At 35.9% G+C, this 20890-nt stretch overlaps 1 protein-coding gene across 10 annotated transcripts in view; it reads right to left on the bottom strand.

Moving 5' to 3' along the window:
• BNC2 (basonuclin zinc finger protein 2) overlaps positions 1–20890 on the bottom strand; it is a 529053-nt gene that overhangs the window by 131298 nt on the left and 376865 nt on the right. For all 10 annotated transcript variants that reach the window (XM_069090666.1, XM_069090674.1, XM_069090665.1 and 7 more), the window contains one exon: positions 15014–15249. In XM_069090666.1, coding sequence (XP_068946767.1) covers positions 15014–15249 — 236 coding nt within the window. The remainder of the gene's footprint in view (positions 1–15013; positions 15250–20890) is intronic.

Raw genomic sequence — 20890 nt, 5'->3', positions numbered from 1 at the left:
TTCGAATATCAAGGTAAAGATGTCAACAGGCAGTTGAAGATAGGAGGACTGGGGTGTAGGGAATGAAAATGAACACATACGGCTGGAAGTCTTCTGCAGAGAGATGAAGACTAAAGCATTTGTTGTAGAGGAGATGACCTAGGGAAAGTCTACAGAAAAGAGAAGAGTGTGGTGCAGTCAGAGTTCTTGAGGCACCCCTCACGCAGGAAAAGGGGCTAGGGAACCTGAAGAGGAAGGAGAGGTTAGATCAGTAGGAGGGGACACAGGAGAGATCAATTAAATACAGCACATTTTGTTAATGTTGAGCCACTATTAACTGAGATGATAGTACGGCATAATAGATACTGTAGTGATCAGAAAAAGGAAGGTTAAAAGGTCTGGATTTGAAGCCTTGGAAAGCAGCTCTGTCAGTATGAGCTTACATTACCTATTCTGGTTGTTGTGAAAAGATACATGTTTGTAAAATGTTTTGAAAACCCTGTGAAAATATAGTCTATAGTTATAAGAGCATGAAAATTATTGTGAAATTGGATTCAATGGCCAATACATAGCCTGCCTAAACAAACACAGCTTATTGAAAGAAAAGGCAATGTGCAGAAATTAAGACTTTTATACTGACACTGGAGACAAAAATATTCAGCCCACATTGGTTATTAATACAAAATTAAAACAGAATCATGTAGTAGAAACAATACTGTATTTGGAACCAGAGGGACTAAGCTTGTACTCTGGCTCTGCCACATTCTAACTCTGGACACTTGCCTCACTGAGTCTGAGTTTTCCACATCTGTAAAATTAGGAGGTTGGGCAAGATAACCTCTAATATCCTTTACCATTTTTAATGTATGGTCTGTCAATCTCTAAGCATAAAAAGATAGAAATTCTTTACATTTGCTTTCCATAATTTTATACAGAGCTCATTTCAACTAAAACCAATGATCTACTGAACTGAATGGTAAATAAACTCATGTCAGGAGGGCATGAAAACACCCAACGACCACTGAAAGACCTGCACGTATATCACTTAAACCCTCAGGTGTCCCACAGGTTTTGGTAGCCTATAGACTGCCTCCAGGAATTTTTTTCAACCCAAATGACTGGACTTGCAATGAATACATCACATGTGAAAACATTATACTATAAAATCTTTTTATGAAGTTCTCCTTTTAAGAAGTTTTCTCTTTATATGGGTGTGTCATTCTTAAGTCCTATCTACTTTCCCATATGGGAAATAGGATACAGTAAAACTTCCTTCCATCTGGTGCCTTGGAAAACATTATGAAAGGGTTTTACTGTATGTCTTTGATATTCCTGATACTTCAGACATCCTTTTGTCAATAGAGGAATTATCCCAACATTTGAACCTTGGAAATAATAATTTCTATTAACAGCCTGGCTCCAGGTGTAAGGTACAGAGTGGGGGTCCATGGTAGAACAGATGGCATTACCAGACAAGATACAGTTATAGCCCCACCTATTCTGATGCAGATTTTCATGTGGAGGCAACAACTTTGAAGCTGTGAAGATCATTCATACCCCTCCCTTTATTTCATAGATATTTTCTTGGATATCTAAGCAAGACCATGGTTTAAAATCCTATAGACAGAAGGAAAGCTGAAACAGATTTTCTCTTCTGGTGATACTTCTCTAAAGTAGGTGTTTGCTTCTTTTTATCAAGCCAGATAAGCCATATGAAATAGAATATATGCTGGTGGGGAGGGGAGGCTTCTGAGTGCTGTGTGTATCATCTACAGGGGAATTCTGCAGATATGGGCAAGAAGAACACAGAATGAGAAAGATGGAGAGCAGATAACCTGGACCAGTAGAGGGAATGCTCGGAAGTATGAAATCACAGACTCATTGACTTAATAGGAAGCAAGAGACAAAGAATTACTTTGGAAATTCCATCATGATCTTCTGATTCAGAGTGACTTTATGGGTAGTTTCCTGAAAAGTCCTCTTGGGGCCAAAAATTACCTTTTTATTAAAACTAAAGGAAGAATTTTAAAAACAAGTTGTCATTGAATCTGATTCTGTTTTTACAGAAGTGGTACATATTTTCCCCCATGTTAATAATTTTTTTAAAAAGGAAAGGAAAGAAGGAGGGATTCCCCTGTCATCAATATTTGTTAATTCAATTTCTTTATTATAAAATTACAATGATTCTGATGAGACTGGGCAGAGGTCAGCCTTTGTTTTTTGTCATTATCTGTTTCTTCAATACTTCAAAAATCCACAACATAATCTTTGACACAGATCCCAAACATTCCTTTCCTTAATAAACAGTTTTAATGAAATTCCGTGGCCAAAAATATTCACTGCCTAGTTGCCAAAGCTCTGGAGATAAAACTCTCTGAACTTAACTAGGCTGGGTCCTCTGAGATCTGTTTGTGTATTCAAATTAATAGCATAAACAAAACTACAGGTAGAATGTTTAAAATTCTTTAAAACAAGAACAGAAGAACAATAAACCAATAACCCACAAACAATTATGGCAAAGAACATCAGACTGAGTTTCTTCGATTTAATTATAGTATTGCACTAGGTGGCCTCAAAAGTCTCTCCAAGTTCCAAATTTATTATTACCAGAAAGAAACTCTGTTTCTCTAGTTTAACTATCCAATGTTCATGATCTGGAGCAAGTCATTTGCTCTCTCTAGGGCTCAGTTTCTCTATACAGAAAAATAAGGGGACCAGGCTAGAAGCTCTCTACCTAGACTACTAAAATTCTCTCAATTTAAGCTCCCTTTCAAACAATCCTAAAGTACTTTGAAATTGTACATTTACATATAAACAGTTGATATGCTAATTACAAATTCTTCTTTTGTATTCATTATGGTAGGTCCCTTAAGGACAGATATTTGCTGAATACTCTTAAATTTCGGCTCATAGGATTTAAAGGTAAAAGGAAAATTTGACAGTTCATTCACTACAATACCTTTGTTTTACAAATAAGGAAACTATGGCCTGGAAAGGTTAAGGAATTTGCCCTGTAAGTGAATGAATTTGTTTAATCACATCTTTTCACTAATGCAGGCCCGTCTTTTTTTAGTTTGGAATACTCAGATTCTCTCCCTCTCTCTCTAAAGATAAACATGTGCGTTTTCATATGTACCTTTACATAGATAAATGTAAGTCTTCAGAATTAGAAAATAACTACCTTTCGTTGAAAACATATGAAAGACCTAAGTTTTAAATATAAGGCATGTAAGATTTTGCTTTAAAAAAATCCTGAAGATATTTTAATGACCTTTTTTTGGGGATAGATTGTTTGTGTAACAAAATTTACATGCGCAAGGAAGGAACCCCCAAAGTGTGTATAACTGAAGGGACCTAATTGTCCTGCATAATTAAAAGGTACAACTTCCACACCTCAAGTTCCATTTATGTGATTTCAAGAGAGGCTTCTGTTTATCACTCAGTTCTACAATAGCATTCATTCTGCCTAGAAGGCAACAAAGGCGTGTTAATGACATTTACCCCTCCTAATAAGAGTCATTCACACTTCACTGTTATTCCTTGTTATTGCTTGGGACAGGCACTAGCACCTCATTGAAAGATTGGCGCTGCAAGGGAAAAGGTTCCCTTGAGACACTTCAGACTTCAAGGAAAGCACTAAATCAACGGATGCTAGATAGATGACAAGTTGGATTCTCAAGGGCTCTTACTAGTTCTGAGGTCTCTATGGCCTGGGATTCATGACTGCCTCAAGCCAGCTTTGACACACAGCCAATCAGAATCATCCTTCAATCCCAGGATATAGGGACAGCAGTGTTTTGAACTAGGGATAGTGGGGAGTAATGGGGAAAAAAATTAAGTCCATTCAGGTGCTGTGAGTCTAGAAGGATCTAAATGATGAGTAATATCTCAGTTAATCTCAATCAATGTGTGGCTGAACGAATGATACACTGACCTTTTCACCTAAGAGACCACAATATGAATCCAACCTGAAGTCCCCAGGGGATCAGTGGACAGAGATGTTCATATTTTAAAGCGGTAAAACTCTGCAAAAAGAAAAAAACAGTTGATTTCCGTGGTTTTGGCCACAGCATCAGCCTGGCTCCTTGGCTTAGCTATTAGGAATTGGAGCCTTGATTCCGTATTGAAAAGCTCCCAGAATTGCCCCTATGGATCTCAAAATCTGGCACCAGCCCATGGCTACTGGAGGCAGACGTTTCCTCACGTGTCCATATGTGGAAAAGTGTTTTGGTGATACAATGACTAACTCAATGAAGCACGCTTGGCTTGCACCCCAACCTGGCATACATATTAGGCCATTCCAAAACAAGTAGCTACTAATTAATCTTTCACATGAAATGTAAAGGTTTTGGGGGTGGGAGGAGTAGTTCAGTGCTGTTAGACACACCCAAAACTGAAAAGACTCAATTTCTTAGGGCACCCTAGAGAAAGGATACATATGGGAACATTGGGAATTTTGGTCTGGTCCGACAGTGAGCGACATTTCACTGATGGCTATAGTCTGTGTTTCCATTTCTTCTCTTTGCTCATTTTGCTAATGGAGTCAGGCAGAGCTGCCTGTCATGTACAGACTCTTCGTTCAGTAATGCATCCAATAGAGGACAGTATTTAAATGCCATGTGGACCCAAATAAGAGAATTACTGCATCTTATTTGGGCTGCTCTATATAAAGTAAAAAAAAAAATTCATAAAAATAAATAAAAACAGAATATATGGTAATTGCATTACTCATGCTAACTAGAATGTTAACTCCAACACTATTATTAAGACTTTGTTCCTGACACACTATAGCATGAGAATGAGACTAACTGCCTATATAAACAAGGATAACACACTCTCTTCTTGTGAAAAGGGCACTGGGTCCTCAAAATCATTCCCTTCTGGGGACCTAGATGTGAACCACCTACTACACCAAATAACATTCTTTCATCCCTTAGCCTAGGGAAGAGCTCATTTCCTAAATCAAGCTTCAGGTGAAAAGGCCTAATGTAAGCTTGTAAATATAGTTTCAAAATTGAGAACACTGAAATCACATAATTTAGATCAGGAATGAATTTTCCTCCCTGAATTCCAACCAAAGCCCAGAGAAGTTAGGTGCCTACCAAAAAGTCAGGCAGCTAGCAAATCGCAGACCTGGCTTCAAACTTAGGCTTTCTGAAGGTTCTAAATCCGGATTCATCCTAACATACCTCACTGTCTCTTAATATTGGTCACCATATTCACACTGATCCCAATCACACTAGGCAATGAATGATACTTCTACACATTTCAAGGTTGCTCAGTTGCTATGGATGCCAAAAATAATTACCAGGCAAATAGAGGTACTAAGAGCAAATGAACTCAACTGAATCTCTTGGGAACTAAATGGTGAGCTAAGGCAGTGGAGTTCAAGTCAGGAGTTAACTCTTTTTCTTTTTCAACCACTACAGGGTCTGTGATCATAGAGAATCATTTCTTTCAAGTATTATTGTAAACATTTCACCCCCTCCTACTTTGAATGGTCAGAGCCATTCCTGAACACAACATTAAACACAGGGGTGCTTCTGACCAATAGGCCCTTCTTACCTATCTATTCTCACCTTTATCTTAGCTCATGGTCACTTCAATGTCGTAAGCTTCTTCCAAGCACAATTTGTGAGCTTCAGATAACCTCTAGGTTCTTTCAACCCTAAAGTCTCTGTCCAACATGTCATTCTACCCTCTAGGAATATCCTTGCCTCACCTCTCCACCAAATGGCCCTCTTCCTTAAGCTTTCCTTCAATATTCACTTTTTCTTTGAAGTCTAAAATCATGCCTTGAGCATTCTTCTACATCCTTTAATTTTTATCTCTGATTTCTAGAATTCTGTTTGGCATATAGCAGGTGCTTAATAAATGCTAACTGATTGATGTCTACTAAGCTCCTTCCAGACTCCAGGAACTCTCTCTTACAAATGCCACCTCTTACTCAAAAGCCTCTCCAGAATCATATATGGAAGTGATTTCTCCCCTCATCTTATTTCATGGCACTTTATACTCTTCTTATACAGTTACTAAAAAGTCTCCAAGGTTTAGACTGAAACCAATCATATAATATAGCACATACTTCACATAAACAACAATAGGAAGGGCTAATCCCTGCATGCTCTCCTGAACAGGACCCCATGACATAACATCTTTATACTAATAGAGGTCCCTGCTATCTCCTCCTACTAGAATGTAAGCTGCCTCCTTGTAAGTAGGCATTATTTTATTCATTGTATTTGTATCCTTGGCTTCTAGTAGTCAATAAATAATTGATGATTGATTGGTGGAGGGAATACCCACACTGATAAAAATCAAGATCATTGAAGGATTGAAGTAAAAAAAATAGTTAACGGTATAGTAACTACTCAAGTAGATAATTAGAGTTTTTGCTAGCTAATTTTAAGAGATCGCTATCTCCATCCATCCATCCATCCATCCATCCATCCATCCATCCATCCAGGTACTAGCACAGATCTCCAAAATTCTATGAGGCAAAAAAAGAAAGATAAAGAGCATCTTGTCAAGAAAACAAGAACTTTGAGTTTGTATGACTTAGGAAAAGTCATTTAACCAGAAACTAAGTTTTCTCAACTCTAATTCAACAAACATTCATTTATTAATCTTTTATTGTAAGCATCATGTTTACTTTGTAGCAGGCACTGTGTTAAATGAGGTTGCAAACACAAAATAAACTAGTCCCTACCTTCAAAAGCTCATATTCTACCAGGGACGGAAGTGCAATAAATACACAGAAAAATAAATACAAAGACATTGGCTTGGGGAGAAGGAGGAAGGAGTAAGCATTTCTATAGCCAGGCACTGTGCTAAATGCTTTTATAAATATTATCTCATTTAATCCTCACAATCACCCTGGGAGGCAGGTGTATATGATCTTCACTTCACAGATGAGGAAAGTGAGGTAAACAAGTTAAGTCATTTGGGTCACACAGCTTGTATGTATCTGAACTCAGATTTAAACTCAGGTCTTCCTCACTTAATGGCCAGCTCTCTGTCCCCCAGCCATCTCTAGGGAAAATGTTATAACAACCAAAGGAACAGAGAAAGGCTTGGGGGAGGAAGTGGAAGCAGAGATGAGGAAGATAAGAACCCAGAAAGATATTAGAAAGGAATGCATTCCAGGAATTCCTTAGTTGTCAAATGAAGATACCTTCTTTGTCTACCTTACAGAGCTCTGGGTGAGGATTAAAGTAAGACAGTCAAGTTAACAAGATATAATATGAGAAACCACTTTGTAACCAGGAAGATCCTTTACAGATGTGAGACAGTGCTATTAATATAATTATTCCATTGAACACTAAATTTACAGCAACAATTACTTCACTTAATCCTTCAGTTGTACTTACTGGATATTATGACTCATTCAAAAAGGAAACTTTTCTGAATTTCTGCTTGGAGGCCCCAGACTGCAAACTTCACCCCTGGATATATGATGTTTACATTCATGGCTCCTCTACTGGTTCAAGCTTTGGAAAGGGATTCAGAAAGGCTGCATTCTATTTCTGGCTTCAGTGTTGACCTTGGACCTTGGTTTCAGTAACCATAAGACTAGGGATAATGCTATTTGACACCTATCTATCCAATGGGGATGCTGTGAGGATTTCTAGGATAATGGTTGTAAAATGTTCAAGCACACTGGAAGAAAGACAGTATATAAATACACAATATTGTCACAAAACACCTATATGGTTGTGAAAGAAGGAGAAATAAAAGACATGGTTTATCTGGTATCCAGTATCCACAAGTCAGTATTTTTCTATTGGAAAAAATGTCACATTTTTGACTAACTGAAAGAACACATTTCACCTTGGGTCACTGCTCTGATAATAAAATCAAAATCTGTGACATGCAAGTCTTAAAAAAAAAAATTAGGTTTTACCACCTTTCTTTGCTCTTACAGATTTCCTATGATTTTAGTGATAAATCAATCGAAGTAATTAATACTAGTATAAAGTACTGCCCATTCAAAATAGTTTCCATTCATGTTGATGTGTGGGATGCCTAGATGTCTACAGAATAAAAGACCTGTGGCTACAAAGTAATGAGATAGATCTATTTTGTAGCTTCAGGAAATGGTTTATTACTTTATAACCACATCTCATGTTTTTGATTTAATTTTTTTTTTTTTTAGAAATGTGACGGGATAAAAAAAAAAGAAATGTGAAGGGCTTTGGAGATATGGATGTTCTTTTGTCTAGTCCCTTGGATAGACATGTGACAGCTATAAGAAACAGTAAAGTACAAGCATCCAGATTATTACAGATTTCAGAAATATTAAGTGACTGGGCTCAAATAGGAAGCAAGAGGCACTGGGATTTCCTACTACTTTCCTTTTAATAGGATAAAGAGATTCATATATTCTACTAAAATCTATTAAAAGCATGAAGATATACAAAATGGTATTTGAATAATAAGGAAACTTACTTCACACCAGGGTTACTTGTGGGAATTAAATGAAATATGTACATGAAGTGTGTTGCAAAATTTAATGAAAGTTGTTGGTTTTTGTAGTTGCTATTGTAATTGTAGTGGGAACAGGAGATATAGTATCATCAACGGGCAAAGGAAAATCCTGACAACTTCATGATATTACCAGCACTGGGTCTACAGACAGTAGCAAGAATGTAAAAGGTCATGGATTAGTACGTAGGTTCAAAGATTCCTCAGTCAAAATGGTCACACTTACACAGAGATTGCTTGTCTGAGAGCAAAATATATGTGACAGATCGGGCCTTTAGTCCACTGGTGGTCAGATCACATTCTGGAATACTGGCAGATGGCAAGAGATACTCAGGGGGCAAGAATAGCAGACTGGGGAATCCCTTTTGATTCCAGTCCCAACACTACCATATTATGTTAGAAATCGGCCCAACTTTTACCAAGTTGATAAAGATGGTCAAGCTGGCTCTGATCAAGTCTGAAAAACCTTTCGAAGACTTTTGGATAATCGGCTCTGCTTCAGTAAAAGAGAACAAACAAGTCCCTGTTCAAATGTGAACCAGTTATTCTACCTTTCTTTAAATTTCAAATCACCAAAGCAAAGCAAAAAACCCAAAGTCCACATGACTGCCAAGAATCTTCTCACTGAGTCTGGCTGATCCACATTCTTCACAATTTCAGAGAACTCTATATCTCCTTCCAACTCTGTATTCAATGGCATATTTGGCCTACTTGATTTGAGGATAGGGATATTGACTTAATTATCTTTGCTTCACATTCTGTGCAAACAAATATTTGGACTCAAATTTCTGATTATTTCAAGTTAGAGATATCTTGATCATCACATTCCTATTTCTTAGGGCCACTATTTAAGGAGTTTGCCAACAACTGATTCAGATTGATACAGTTTTCTAAACTTTGTTAGGGTCTATCTGGCTATTTCAACATAGATATACCTACCTTACAAGTATGGAAGATTTCCACAGTGGGTCAAGGATCATAGGTAAGTTCATTATATGTTCAAATTAAAAACTTTGTCTGTCTACAGTTTTTGAAAGAAGAAACACAAACTATCAAAAAAGATTCGAAAAGATAATTCAAAATTGCTAATAATCAGAGAAATAATTATTAAAAGAACCCTGAAGCACTACCTCATAATGATCCAATTATCAACAATTGTAAAAAATGATAAAATTAAATGCTGATAGGCCTATGAAAAAAAAGGCACGCTAATTTACTGCGGCTGAGTTATGAATAGGACTAAATGTTTTACAGAGCAACTTGGAATTATGTACTAAAAGTGAGAAAATTATTTATGCCATTTGACCCAGTGATCCCATTACTGTACTTATACCCTAAGGAGGTTATTGACAGGAAGCAAAAACATATTTGCAAAAAAAAAAAAATTCATAGCAGTACCATTTGTAATAACAAAAGGTTAGAAACAATCTATATGTATAATAGGCAAAAAACTGAATAAATTATGTGAATTTAATTTCTTGAGAGGAAGCATTCAAAGAAATGTGAGAATTATAAAAAATGATAAAGAGGGTAAAAAGTATATATAAGGGATCAACACACAGTTGCTTAGGAGAATTAAAGAATTTGCCTATAGTCACAGAGAGGGTAAAGAGATAAGGGTAAGAATCTGAACCCAGGTCCCATAGAGAATCTTCCTCTGCATTGTGTTGAATAAAGCACACTACTCTCTGTTCTTTTAAAAAGGAAAAGAATTGCATATACAATCATTTAAAATAACTTTCTATGTTGTTTTGCTTGTTTAATTATTTGTGTTTATTTTTTTTTTGCTTTGATAAATCTTTTATAAAAAATACCTCTCTTAAAGATATGGTGAAAACAGTAACTAGGATGAACAGTTATAATTATTCATAAAGTGTGTCACATTACTTGGCAAGTGCAAATTGTTGAAACTCCCCCCCGCCCCTATCCTGCTATGGAGGTACAGAATAGGATTGAAAATGTTTTGCTGGCACAGTTTAACTAAGGACAACAAGGTCTTAGGCTTTCTCTTGTAGTTAGATCATACCTCATATTTCTGTTGATAAAAAGGCCTAAAACTTAACTCATATACTTTACCTTGAATATCAAAATATAAAACCCATTAAAGTAATAAATTATCCAACTATTAAACCTTAGCTAAATTTTAAAATTCTTAAACTGGTACAGCCCAGAACAACCATGGTACTATCTTATGAACAGCCTCTGAATAACCTATTTATTTTGATAATGCACAAGTCATCAAAACAATGAAGAATGGTTGGTTAAACTTGTCAATTGGACTGCTTTCCTCTGTGCTTCTTCTTTCACCACCCTTGAGACACTTCCTTCACAACCATCAAATGCTGGATAATCTAATGCCCCATTTTTTTTTAAGATCTGTGGATACAAAATCAGGGTCTAACTCCTACCACTTCCCTCTACTCACACAAACCTCACCGAAAAAAAGAGTAATTTTGAGTACATAAGTACTTCGGGTTTGGGTCCATAGAGAGTTAAATTAATACCCTGGCTTGACCAGTTCAACTTACAGTACATCTTCATTTGCCCAGTAACACAATCTATAGCCAACTGCTAACCAAGTCAATATGTGGTAAAAGTAACAGCCACCCTAACTTGCCTTGATAATTATTCTCCTTTAACTGACATAATATTCAATATACTGTTGTTGAGAGCAATAACGCTAAAAATTGATGCCTTGAGGGCTACAAGATGATTGAGTTTTAGCCAGATAAAATGACTTGTACATTAATGGTGCATTATAGGGCTTTCCTCCCTTCAGATGAACATTTTATAGTCTGTTCTTTCTAAAATGTTCTGCATGTGTGTATAATTATAAGTCATTCTTGCATATCCTAGTTCATCCTAACAGATTTTTAAAATATTCATCAATATCCACACAATACAATTTAAAAAAAAACGCTATTTTTTATTGTTCTTTTGTTAAAGATGATTTTTTTCTTTCCCAAATAAGATCACAGCTTGCTGTTTAAAACCTTTTTGCCTTTTTTATTTAAACAACTATACTATAAGAAATGTAGAAAATAAATGGCAAATATCAAAAGATGTCATTTAAATAAAATCTGTTACATCAATTCTATCAATAAAACAAGACAAATATATTAACAGCTAGAGCTCATATAAACATGAACATCAACCAATTTTTTTTTTCAATTTCCCAATTCTAACCTCTGAGTTAGAAAAGCAGGAAATGGGTTATATTTTAAACTTTAATACCTAAATTAAGGGAAATTAATTGGTAATGTAATTAAATATATCTAAGGTAAATTACAAGTTTCCTTATTTGCTTTTAAATTGTGCTGAAGAAATAAGAAATTTTATTATTTCATGGATGTAAATTATCTTCCCCCATCTCCCCACAAGGGGGAAAGGCAAGGCAATTGGGGTTAAGTGACTTCCTCAAGGTCACACAGCTAGTAAGTGTGTCAAGTGTCTGAGGCCAAATTTGAACTCACGACCTCCTGACTCCAGGGTCAGGGCTCTTTTCACAGCGCCACCTAGCTGGCCCTCCCCTTCTTTATTTGTTAAACTCACATAATTTAATTTTTTTGTTCCAAAGTCCCTAAAATGTGTTTTTTAAGGAATTAACATCATAAGTATTTTTTGTGTGTTCCCCTCTAATCCAAATTAAAAAGTTAAAGAATGCCTAATTTCTGTATAAAGAATTTAGACAGCCAAAATATTGTATAAAAATATACAACAGTTACAGATCATATAAATTGTGGCCAGTCTCTAACACAAATTAATATTACTACAACAGACTGGAACTGGTAACTTAGGGTCTCTATTCTCATAAGAACTCAGCAGATTAAGATGGCAAGAGTAAATCATTTAGTGTCTCCATTTATTTAGCTACCAAGAGCAATTACTTGAAACACATCTAGAAGTCTTTAGCAAAAAATACATATGAAACCAAGAGTATGTGAACTTGAAAACAATGCAATACTGCAAAAGCAACAACACAAGTGGGACTTGGCAAATTTTTTTTTTTAAAGCAATCGGGGTTAAGTAACTTGCTCAAGGTTACATGGCCAGTTATTTCTGGGTGTGTGGTGCTGAGTATCTGAGCCCGGATTTGATCCAGGTCATCCCGACACTGGAGCCGGTGCTCTAAATTGCTGAGCCACCTGGCCGCCCCAATATTTTTGATTTTTAAATAGAGTACACAGAAACTTTAACAGCTCCATCTACATCATGTTCATAAAAAAACTTATTTATTTTATACAAGCATAAACCAATTTCAAATGGTCACTAAAATCAAGGTCATCAAAATGCAAAATTTTCTGGCAGTTAAAAGGTCCCCAGGTTAGAAAATACAGCAGAAGTAGCATATGTGTATCTCAGGGTAGGTATAAACAAGGCCAAACACAAAAAATGGAAGCAAATTCTATCTTTAATTACTTCATCTACTTTTTGGTAACCTTTGCCCTTTCAAAGTCATCCAAGGCATACATTCCTACTATTCTCACTGAAAACTACAAGTCTTATCTTTTAGACCCTCAGAGCCAAGTTTTCTAACTTTTCCAAGGATATGATTATTTATTAATCTGAGAAGAAATGTATATTAATGTGCTAATAGATGAGTCACGAGTACTCTTCTATTTAATCCCACAAATAATATCCCCTAATTAAGATTTAGAAGACATTTTCCACATAACTGTGTAAGGTACACAAATATTACCTCTATTTTACAGATTACAAAATTGAGGCTTCAAATATGTCTGATTTGTCTATGTTCACATAATTGGCAATAAGTATAACTCAAGATTTAAACCTAGGTTTCCTGACTGATTTAATGCTATTCTGTTACATCAAGTATTTTCTTATATGACTATTTTTACCTCAAGAAGCAATATTTTTGACTCTTGTCTAATTGTAGGGACTTTATGTTATGCCAGGTAAGAAAAGAGGGTAGGTTGCTCTATGTCTTGATGGTAAGGAGAGATATTTTGGAAACAGTTGAAACCTTTTGTCCTTCCATAGTACATAAGGTAAACAGCTATACACTCCACTTATTATACAAAGAAATGGGCCCTGGATGTAAGGCTTAGTAGTTAAACAATTATGATTCAGTACTTACAAAGTCAGGTTGAAATGAAAGGATACCACACAATCAGATAGGAACCCTTTTCCCAATTTTTATACTTTTCTCTGCAAATATCAGAAAAGGTTTTCTGTACTTACTACCTTTATAAATCTGTCATTTCCTTTTGAAAGCTCCCTCCTCCTTCAAATGGCTGGGACTATTTCCTGCTATTTCAGGGTCCCAATAAGTTGTTCTCAAGGTGACTTATGAATACCCCACAACTACAGGAGAAAGAGAATGAATGACCACGAACATATTTTACAGAGAAGCTACAGTACAATGCAAAAACAGTTTGTAATAGGCAATTCCTAGTGGGGAATCAGTACAGATTGAAATGTTTTGCAACAGCCTTTAACAGTTCAAAAGTATCCTCCACTAAAAACTGGAAAGACATCATTATGGAAAGAGTATAATGTTAAAGAAATAGGTATTCTGTATCCTGGCTCTCACAGCAGACTCTGCATGTGGGATACTGATGGTTTCTAGGCCAAAGCCTACAAATTGCGAAAAGAGTAAAATCAGAAGAGTTATACTTGTCTCCTGGGTTTAAGGACAGCAAAAACTATTCAATAGTTTGCAGGCATACAGGGAGGGAGTGGGGTCAAGGAGAATAAAACTGGGAAGCTAACAGAGTCTTGAAAAATTCTGGGATGGTTGGGCAAGAAAGGGATAGAGAGCTAATAAACCCAGATAGAATGGCACCAGAGGATCCTTCTGTTCAAGGCAACCTATATAAAGCATGCTTTCGGTTTAAGTGGGGATACAGAAATATCCCTTCTGGGAAAGCATGTAGGGGTAGAAGGGAAAAACATTGGGTAAGTAGGAAAGAAGGTGACCCCAGCCAACTATATGTTAGTTTCCCATTTTAATTAATTATTCTTACTAAGTAGGATGCTAGATTCTGCATTCTTTTTTTTTCTTTTCTATTCTCCTAAAAGAATTCAAGTGCTTACAAACCCTCTAAATTTTAAACCCCTGAAGCAAAGTCCCACTTGTCTCACCTTACTAATATCTCAGTTCATAACTAAAACTTACGAAGAACAAATTAGGTATACCCACAACCCAGAATCTGCTGTCTGGGGACGAGAGGCTGAAGCTGTACTATAATTAAGCAAATGTGGAAATAAGAGGCCATAGTGACCACCTGGCACTAAAAAAAGGGAAAAATAAAAACCTAAGTTGCTAACATACATATAATGAAAATAACTAGGCCTGGCTGCCTGGTAGTAATGTCTGCTTCTCACCTTCAGGCTGCATGCTGCCCTGTCATGACATCCTGTCTTTCTTTTGAGGATCTCTATGCATTCTTAATACTCACTTAAATCAGAGTTCAACTTTATATAAATATAGGAGTGGTGGAGATATACAATATTATTTGCTATCCTCCTTGATAAGGATCCTACTCCCACCCACACTTGGCCACCAATACTCTATATAACTTCCTACCTGAAGGATGTATCCCCGGACGTAGTCCCGTAGTGTCCAGCCTAAGCCATGGAGAATATGCAATACCTCCTCCTGCTTGAGCACACTGAAGAGTCGATCCAGCAATATCTTCAGCCTCACAGGTACTGCCTGGGTCCCGTAGAGCATCAAGCTGCTGATATCAAACACTACGTTGGACTGAACAATCTCCACTTGGGTCGGGTGGTATAGGTGTTGTGTGCTGAGCTTGTCCAAGGCTGGAGCATGGTGTAGCAATGGAGAAAAAGGGGAGATGAGATAAAAGATGGAAGGAGAAAACAGAGACAGAAAAATGGGAAACAAGTTATTTCAAGGTAAGAGGCTCTGATGGTTACTAAGAAAAAAAAATTCCCATTCATTATGAATGGTGCCTCTTCCCTCCCCCCTTCTCTCTCTTTAAAAAACAAACAAAATATAGACTACAGTAAACGTAACAAGACTCAACTTACAGGAGGAAAAAAAGTTGCTGAGGGTGTTTTAAAATGAATGGCAAAGTCTCTATAAATCTGACCATTTACTTTGCTAACTGAACTAACCAGGGCAACACAACTTATAATGGTTGTGAAAAAAAATTCTCACTTTAGGCTGTGACATCAATCTTAACCTACCTAACATTTTTAGAAAGGAATTCATCCCTTGCTATAAATCTGAATGGTTTAAGAAGGAAGGACAGTTGGTGTTACGGTCGCCTAATTTTTAAGGTAATAAGAAAATCAGAATTCTTTGTGGATGGAGAGCAATCTAATCAATCACTAAAGATTTTCATGTTGGCTATATCTGCACACCTTTGGAAAAAATTGCCAGTGAATAGTGATATGAACAAAAGAAGAATAAGAGGAGAAAGAAAAAATGGAAATGAAATTTATAATTTAGTCACTTGGTCATAAATAACTTGTAAACATCTTTGGATTAAATTATGTTTTTTATATTATCTGTGGATTTCATTTAACAGGGCTCTCTTTTTCTATTACTAGTTGTATGACAATGAACAAGTCACTTAAGTTCTCAACCTAAGTATATATGTGTGTGTGCATGTGTATAAATATATATTATTTGTTCATATGTAAAATAAGGAAACTACCTCACCATTACCTTGCCACCTGGACCAAAGATCATGAGCTAGAACAGTGGTATGAAACTAAAATAGAAATCTATAGTTGCATACAGACTTAGAATACCACAAATTAACAATATCTATATCATAATATATTTTTATTTTGTTAAACATTTCAAAATTCTGGTTTAATGTTTGATACCTTTTATATTTCCAATGCCCACTCTAGAGTCTCACTATCCAGACTGCTAAGCACTGCACATGGTCCATTTATATTAGGCCAGGCCAGTTCTAATTATGATTCACTTTGCTCCCCAATAATCTCCTGATAAGCCAACCTGCCACTGTGCTACCCCACCCCCCAACACTCTTTTCCAGTTTGGGTGCCATAATCAAAGCAGTGCTTCTGGAAAGAGGGTGCCCATTTACTCCCTTATGGCTCCACTTGTCGCACCTCCAATTGTTCAAACAAAAATACTTTGGCCTGGCCATACTAAGCCACCTCTTACTGAGTTATATCCATCTATTAAAATATAATCTCCTTGAGGGCAGGAACTACCTTTGCCTTTGTATTTTTGTCTCCAGTGCTTAAGCACAATTCTTGGAAAGTGCTTCATAAATGTGTTTTTATTCCTTTATTCATACAATACATATACATATATATATAATCTACCTTACAGAGTTGCGGGGAAAAAACTGTATAGTAAACCTTAAAAGGCTATATAAATATTATTATTATCATTAATAGTAGAGGAATTACCATGTAGTATAGACTATCACTGTCTCAGGTGTACAATTATCATGGTATATTTGCTTACATATGTTACAGGGTATATATGTGCATAAATCAGGTATGCAATTGTTCCAATGTATTTTTCCATAGAAACACCAATAAGGAATTAGTTAGCAGTAGTCTCAAAATCAAAGTGCATGTCTGTTTTAAGTTTAAATCACATATCTACTTGGATAAGAATTACCAAAATTCTAACCTCACAAAGATTTGTTCATCTAATGATGACATATATGTATGCATATATATATATATATATATATATGTGTGTGTGTGTGTGTATGAGAAAAAAGAGCTATATGACTTAGAGGCTACAATAGTCCAAAGCACCAGGCTATTTGTGTGAAATCCTTGTTCTAGAGTTCTGAGTACATTTATTCAAAAACCTGTTTTAATATTTCAAAGATACGTAGTTTGGTATAAGAATTTTTAACATTGTGTGTCATTGACCCCTTTGGGAGTCATGGTTAAGCCTATGGACCTCTTCTTAGAACAATGTTTTTTAAATACTTAAAATACATAGGATTAGAAAGGAAACCACTCAAATAGTTATATACATATACATACTTACACACATACAACACACACACACACACACACACACACACACACACCGAGTTGTCAAAACCCTGTTTAAGAACCTCTGATTTCAATCAGTTTGGGTTCTCTTTTGCAAACACATGTGGCAATTCTTCTGCCTTAGGAGATAGGACTCTGTGAGATGATGTGACCAAAAAACCAAAATACCAAAATTAATTTCATCCAACATGCTGAAGATCATCCTCATTGAATTTAGTTATACTGTTCTTTGGACAAGAGACATCATGCTAGGCCCTAAATTCAAATTGTCTCTACTCAAAATTATACAGGTGTGTAATTGGTTAAATAGGTGTTTGTGGTCTAAGCTGTGAATCTAATCATTATGTAGGGCATTGTTTCTATGAAAAAGAATTTCTTAATTTCCAGGCAACTAACTTTCAGAACACTGACTGCTTAAATCGAAGCCTGTCAATGCTATCTGAGAGTGAATAACTTTAATAAAGCTAGCAATATAAAGGTAAGATTACTAATGTAAAATATGAAAGAAATGTCAAATGTTAACCCTGACATGAGACAAAAGAAGGTCAAGAGGTCTAATCCTAGTTCTACTGCTAATGTGCCATGTTTTGTAGAGCAGATATGCAGTCATGTAACTACACTGTGCCTCAGTTTAACTAAAATGATGATAAAGTTGTCTGCTTCACTACGAAATTACAATGCAAATACCATTATCATAATTATGCATATGCCGTACTAATCATTTTAAATATAGGATTCTGTGCCTCCAACGTGGCCATCTTACCTCATAATAAGTCAGCTGTACAGCATTCTTCAAAATTCATGGCTGTTCATGACAATGTTTTTGCATATTCTATATACTAAATGATGTGGTCATCTCAGTCCTTGTATATTAAAACCTTATTCTATGACATTAAGAACTGCATTATACTCACTGCTCATGCTTATTTTGCATTACTTCTTAATAAACACTTGAATTTCTGCTTGTTAATACAGGAATTTTTTTTTTAAAAAACAACACATTTTTAGTATTTCAAATATTGTTGCAGGGCTCCTCCTCCTCCACTTTGGTTTCCTCTTGACTTGTGGTCACTGGAGAGTTCATGTACTCTTGATAAATTGCTTTCTTACATCCACAGCGTAAAGGCCCTTATCATTTACCCGCTGGCTTCATTCAACACATTTACTCTGAGGAATACTTTGTCAAAGAGTTCTGGTTTCCCCATACTTCATTTCTTGCAACTGATTTGTCTGATCTTTCCTATTCTAGTGGTTAAGTCAACTTTGAATAAATAGCTTTAAAAATTAATTTAATGTTTAGGAAAGATAAGGGATTGGCAAGCCTAGGGATTGAAGACTTCTCTCACTCCACAGGGCATTTAGGCTGCACAAATGTGAAGGGTGGTATTATTTCTGCTCCTTTTCCAGTGTAGCTTAACTATTTGGCCTTATGATGAGTGGCTGATCTGCTCACAGAACCCAGTGAATAGGCCAGATTGAAATCTAAATGATTTAAATACAGCTCACTCTTCTCCTCTCCCCTTCCCCCACTACCACCTCTTTCAAATTTTTATTCATGAAATCCCCCAATACTGTCATGGATATGCAAAGAATGCAGGGGGTGGAGAAGATATGTGACACAAAAACTGATTTTACAAATGTTTGTGTCAGTTTGTAGCCATGAGATCCAGCTTGGGCTGTGATGCAGATGCATGTAAATGCTAGATGGAATCCTTAGTAGAAGCAAAAGAGAGAATTCTTTTCCCAAATCCTATGTCAATTCCATTCAACATGGAAAATTCTGAAAAGAAAATTTTAGACTACAGAAATAAATAGGAAAAAGGGTAAACAGAAGTGTCCCTGAATTTAGGATAGAGTAATGGAAAAAGTAATAATTTAATGCATATTATTTGATTAATCCTTACCAGTTCCCAGTGAACTAAGAAGTAGGGTAGTATTGACTCCCATTGTAGAGAGAGTGAAAGGAAGGTGTAGACAATTAAAGTTAACTTAATGGTGTTTCCAGGAAAAGTAATAGCTGTGATGAGTTTGAAATCTAATGATACAGCTACCAGCAACCAGGGTGAACAGGGTCTAGAATAGACCTTTAAAAAAATATACTGCCCTGCTTATTACTAAATGCAAATCCCAGGAAATATGTAACTACAGATTTAAAAGATCTTTTGAATAATCCAGTTCTTTTCACATATATATATATGTATATATATATATCCACTGAACTATATTAAGTTACAAGGTTGTACATATATCATCTAAAGGCTTCTTGAGTGGCCAATTCAAGAATGGGGTAGCCAAATATCTTTAAGGTAAGGTTTTAGTACCATAATGCCTAGAAGCAAACACCTGGTCTTTAAGTCTTCTTTCCATTCCAATTTTATGATTCTATAAAGCAGCTTGATTCTGCCTGCAGGGGCCTTTAGCCTAAGATTGAGAACCAATGGGTTAGGCATAGGATTTAGAAACATCAGGAGAAAGAAGAAATGGGCAGAAAGAGAAAAGAACTACAAAGAAACAGATACCAAAAAATATATGTGTAGGGATGTGTGTGTGTGTGTGTATGTGTATGTATGTATGTATTTATATCTACAGATGTAGATGTGTGTACATCTCTATATGAGAGATACACACAACACACACAAAAGGTATTGTGTGTTATAACTAGCATCTAACTATAGGCTACACTAGATCATACTGCTGTCTATATTTGGATTTTCAAAGAAGAAAAGTAAAAGAGGAAGTATGGCATGATGGAGACATAACTGAGCTTGGAGTCAAGAATACGCTTGTTTACTTCTAGGTATATTATCCCATAAAGTAGTGATGTCAAACAAAAATAGGAAGAAACAGAGAAAACCACAAATTAGCATTATCTATGTTAGGTTATATTTTTACTTCTTTGTTAAACATTCCTCAATTACATTTTAATCTATTCAGAGAGCTGAGGGTCTTTAATAAGATAAAGGATACATTGTTTATATATCTGTAAAGATATACCAGCAGAACACAAGTCTGACACGTCAAATCACAAGGGCTTTCAGTATGAGCTCTGGGATGGACTATAGGACTGTTATCCCAAACTTGCCTAGCAACACTGTTAAAAGTATAGATCTTCAAAGCATAGGAAAAGTTTTTTTTTTTAATATATTCAACTGAAAGGGATTTCAGAAATCATGTGTTCATATAATCTTATTCGACAGATGAATAATTTAAGGTTTATTCAAATGTAGTGGCTTGCCCAATGTGATCCAGATAGCAACAATGCTTCATTGTGGGATATATACATACATACACACACACATATATAATTTTCACAAGAATATTATGAGAACATGTATAATAATATAACCAATTTCATCATTTTTGGAAGGAGTTTGTGAGAACCTTAAAAAATAAGGATTTTGTGGGGCAGCCAGGTAGCACAGCAAGTAAGAGCACC

This window comes from Petaurus breviceps, unplaced genomic scaffold, assembly GCF_028583685.1.
Source record: "Petaurus breviceps papuanus isolate PSGF00001 unplaced genomic scaffold, PetGlider_PUasm1.0 187, whole genome shotgun sequence".
NCBI classification, from domain to species: domain Eukaryota; kingdom Metazoa; phylum Chordata; class Mammalia; order Diprotodontia; family Petauridae; genus Petaurus; species Petaurus breviceps.
The sequence above is the reverse complement of the archived record's forward strand: the minus strand, read 5'-3'. Positions and strand labels throughout refer to the sequence as shown.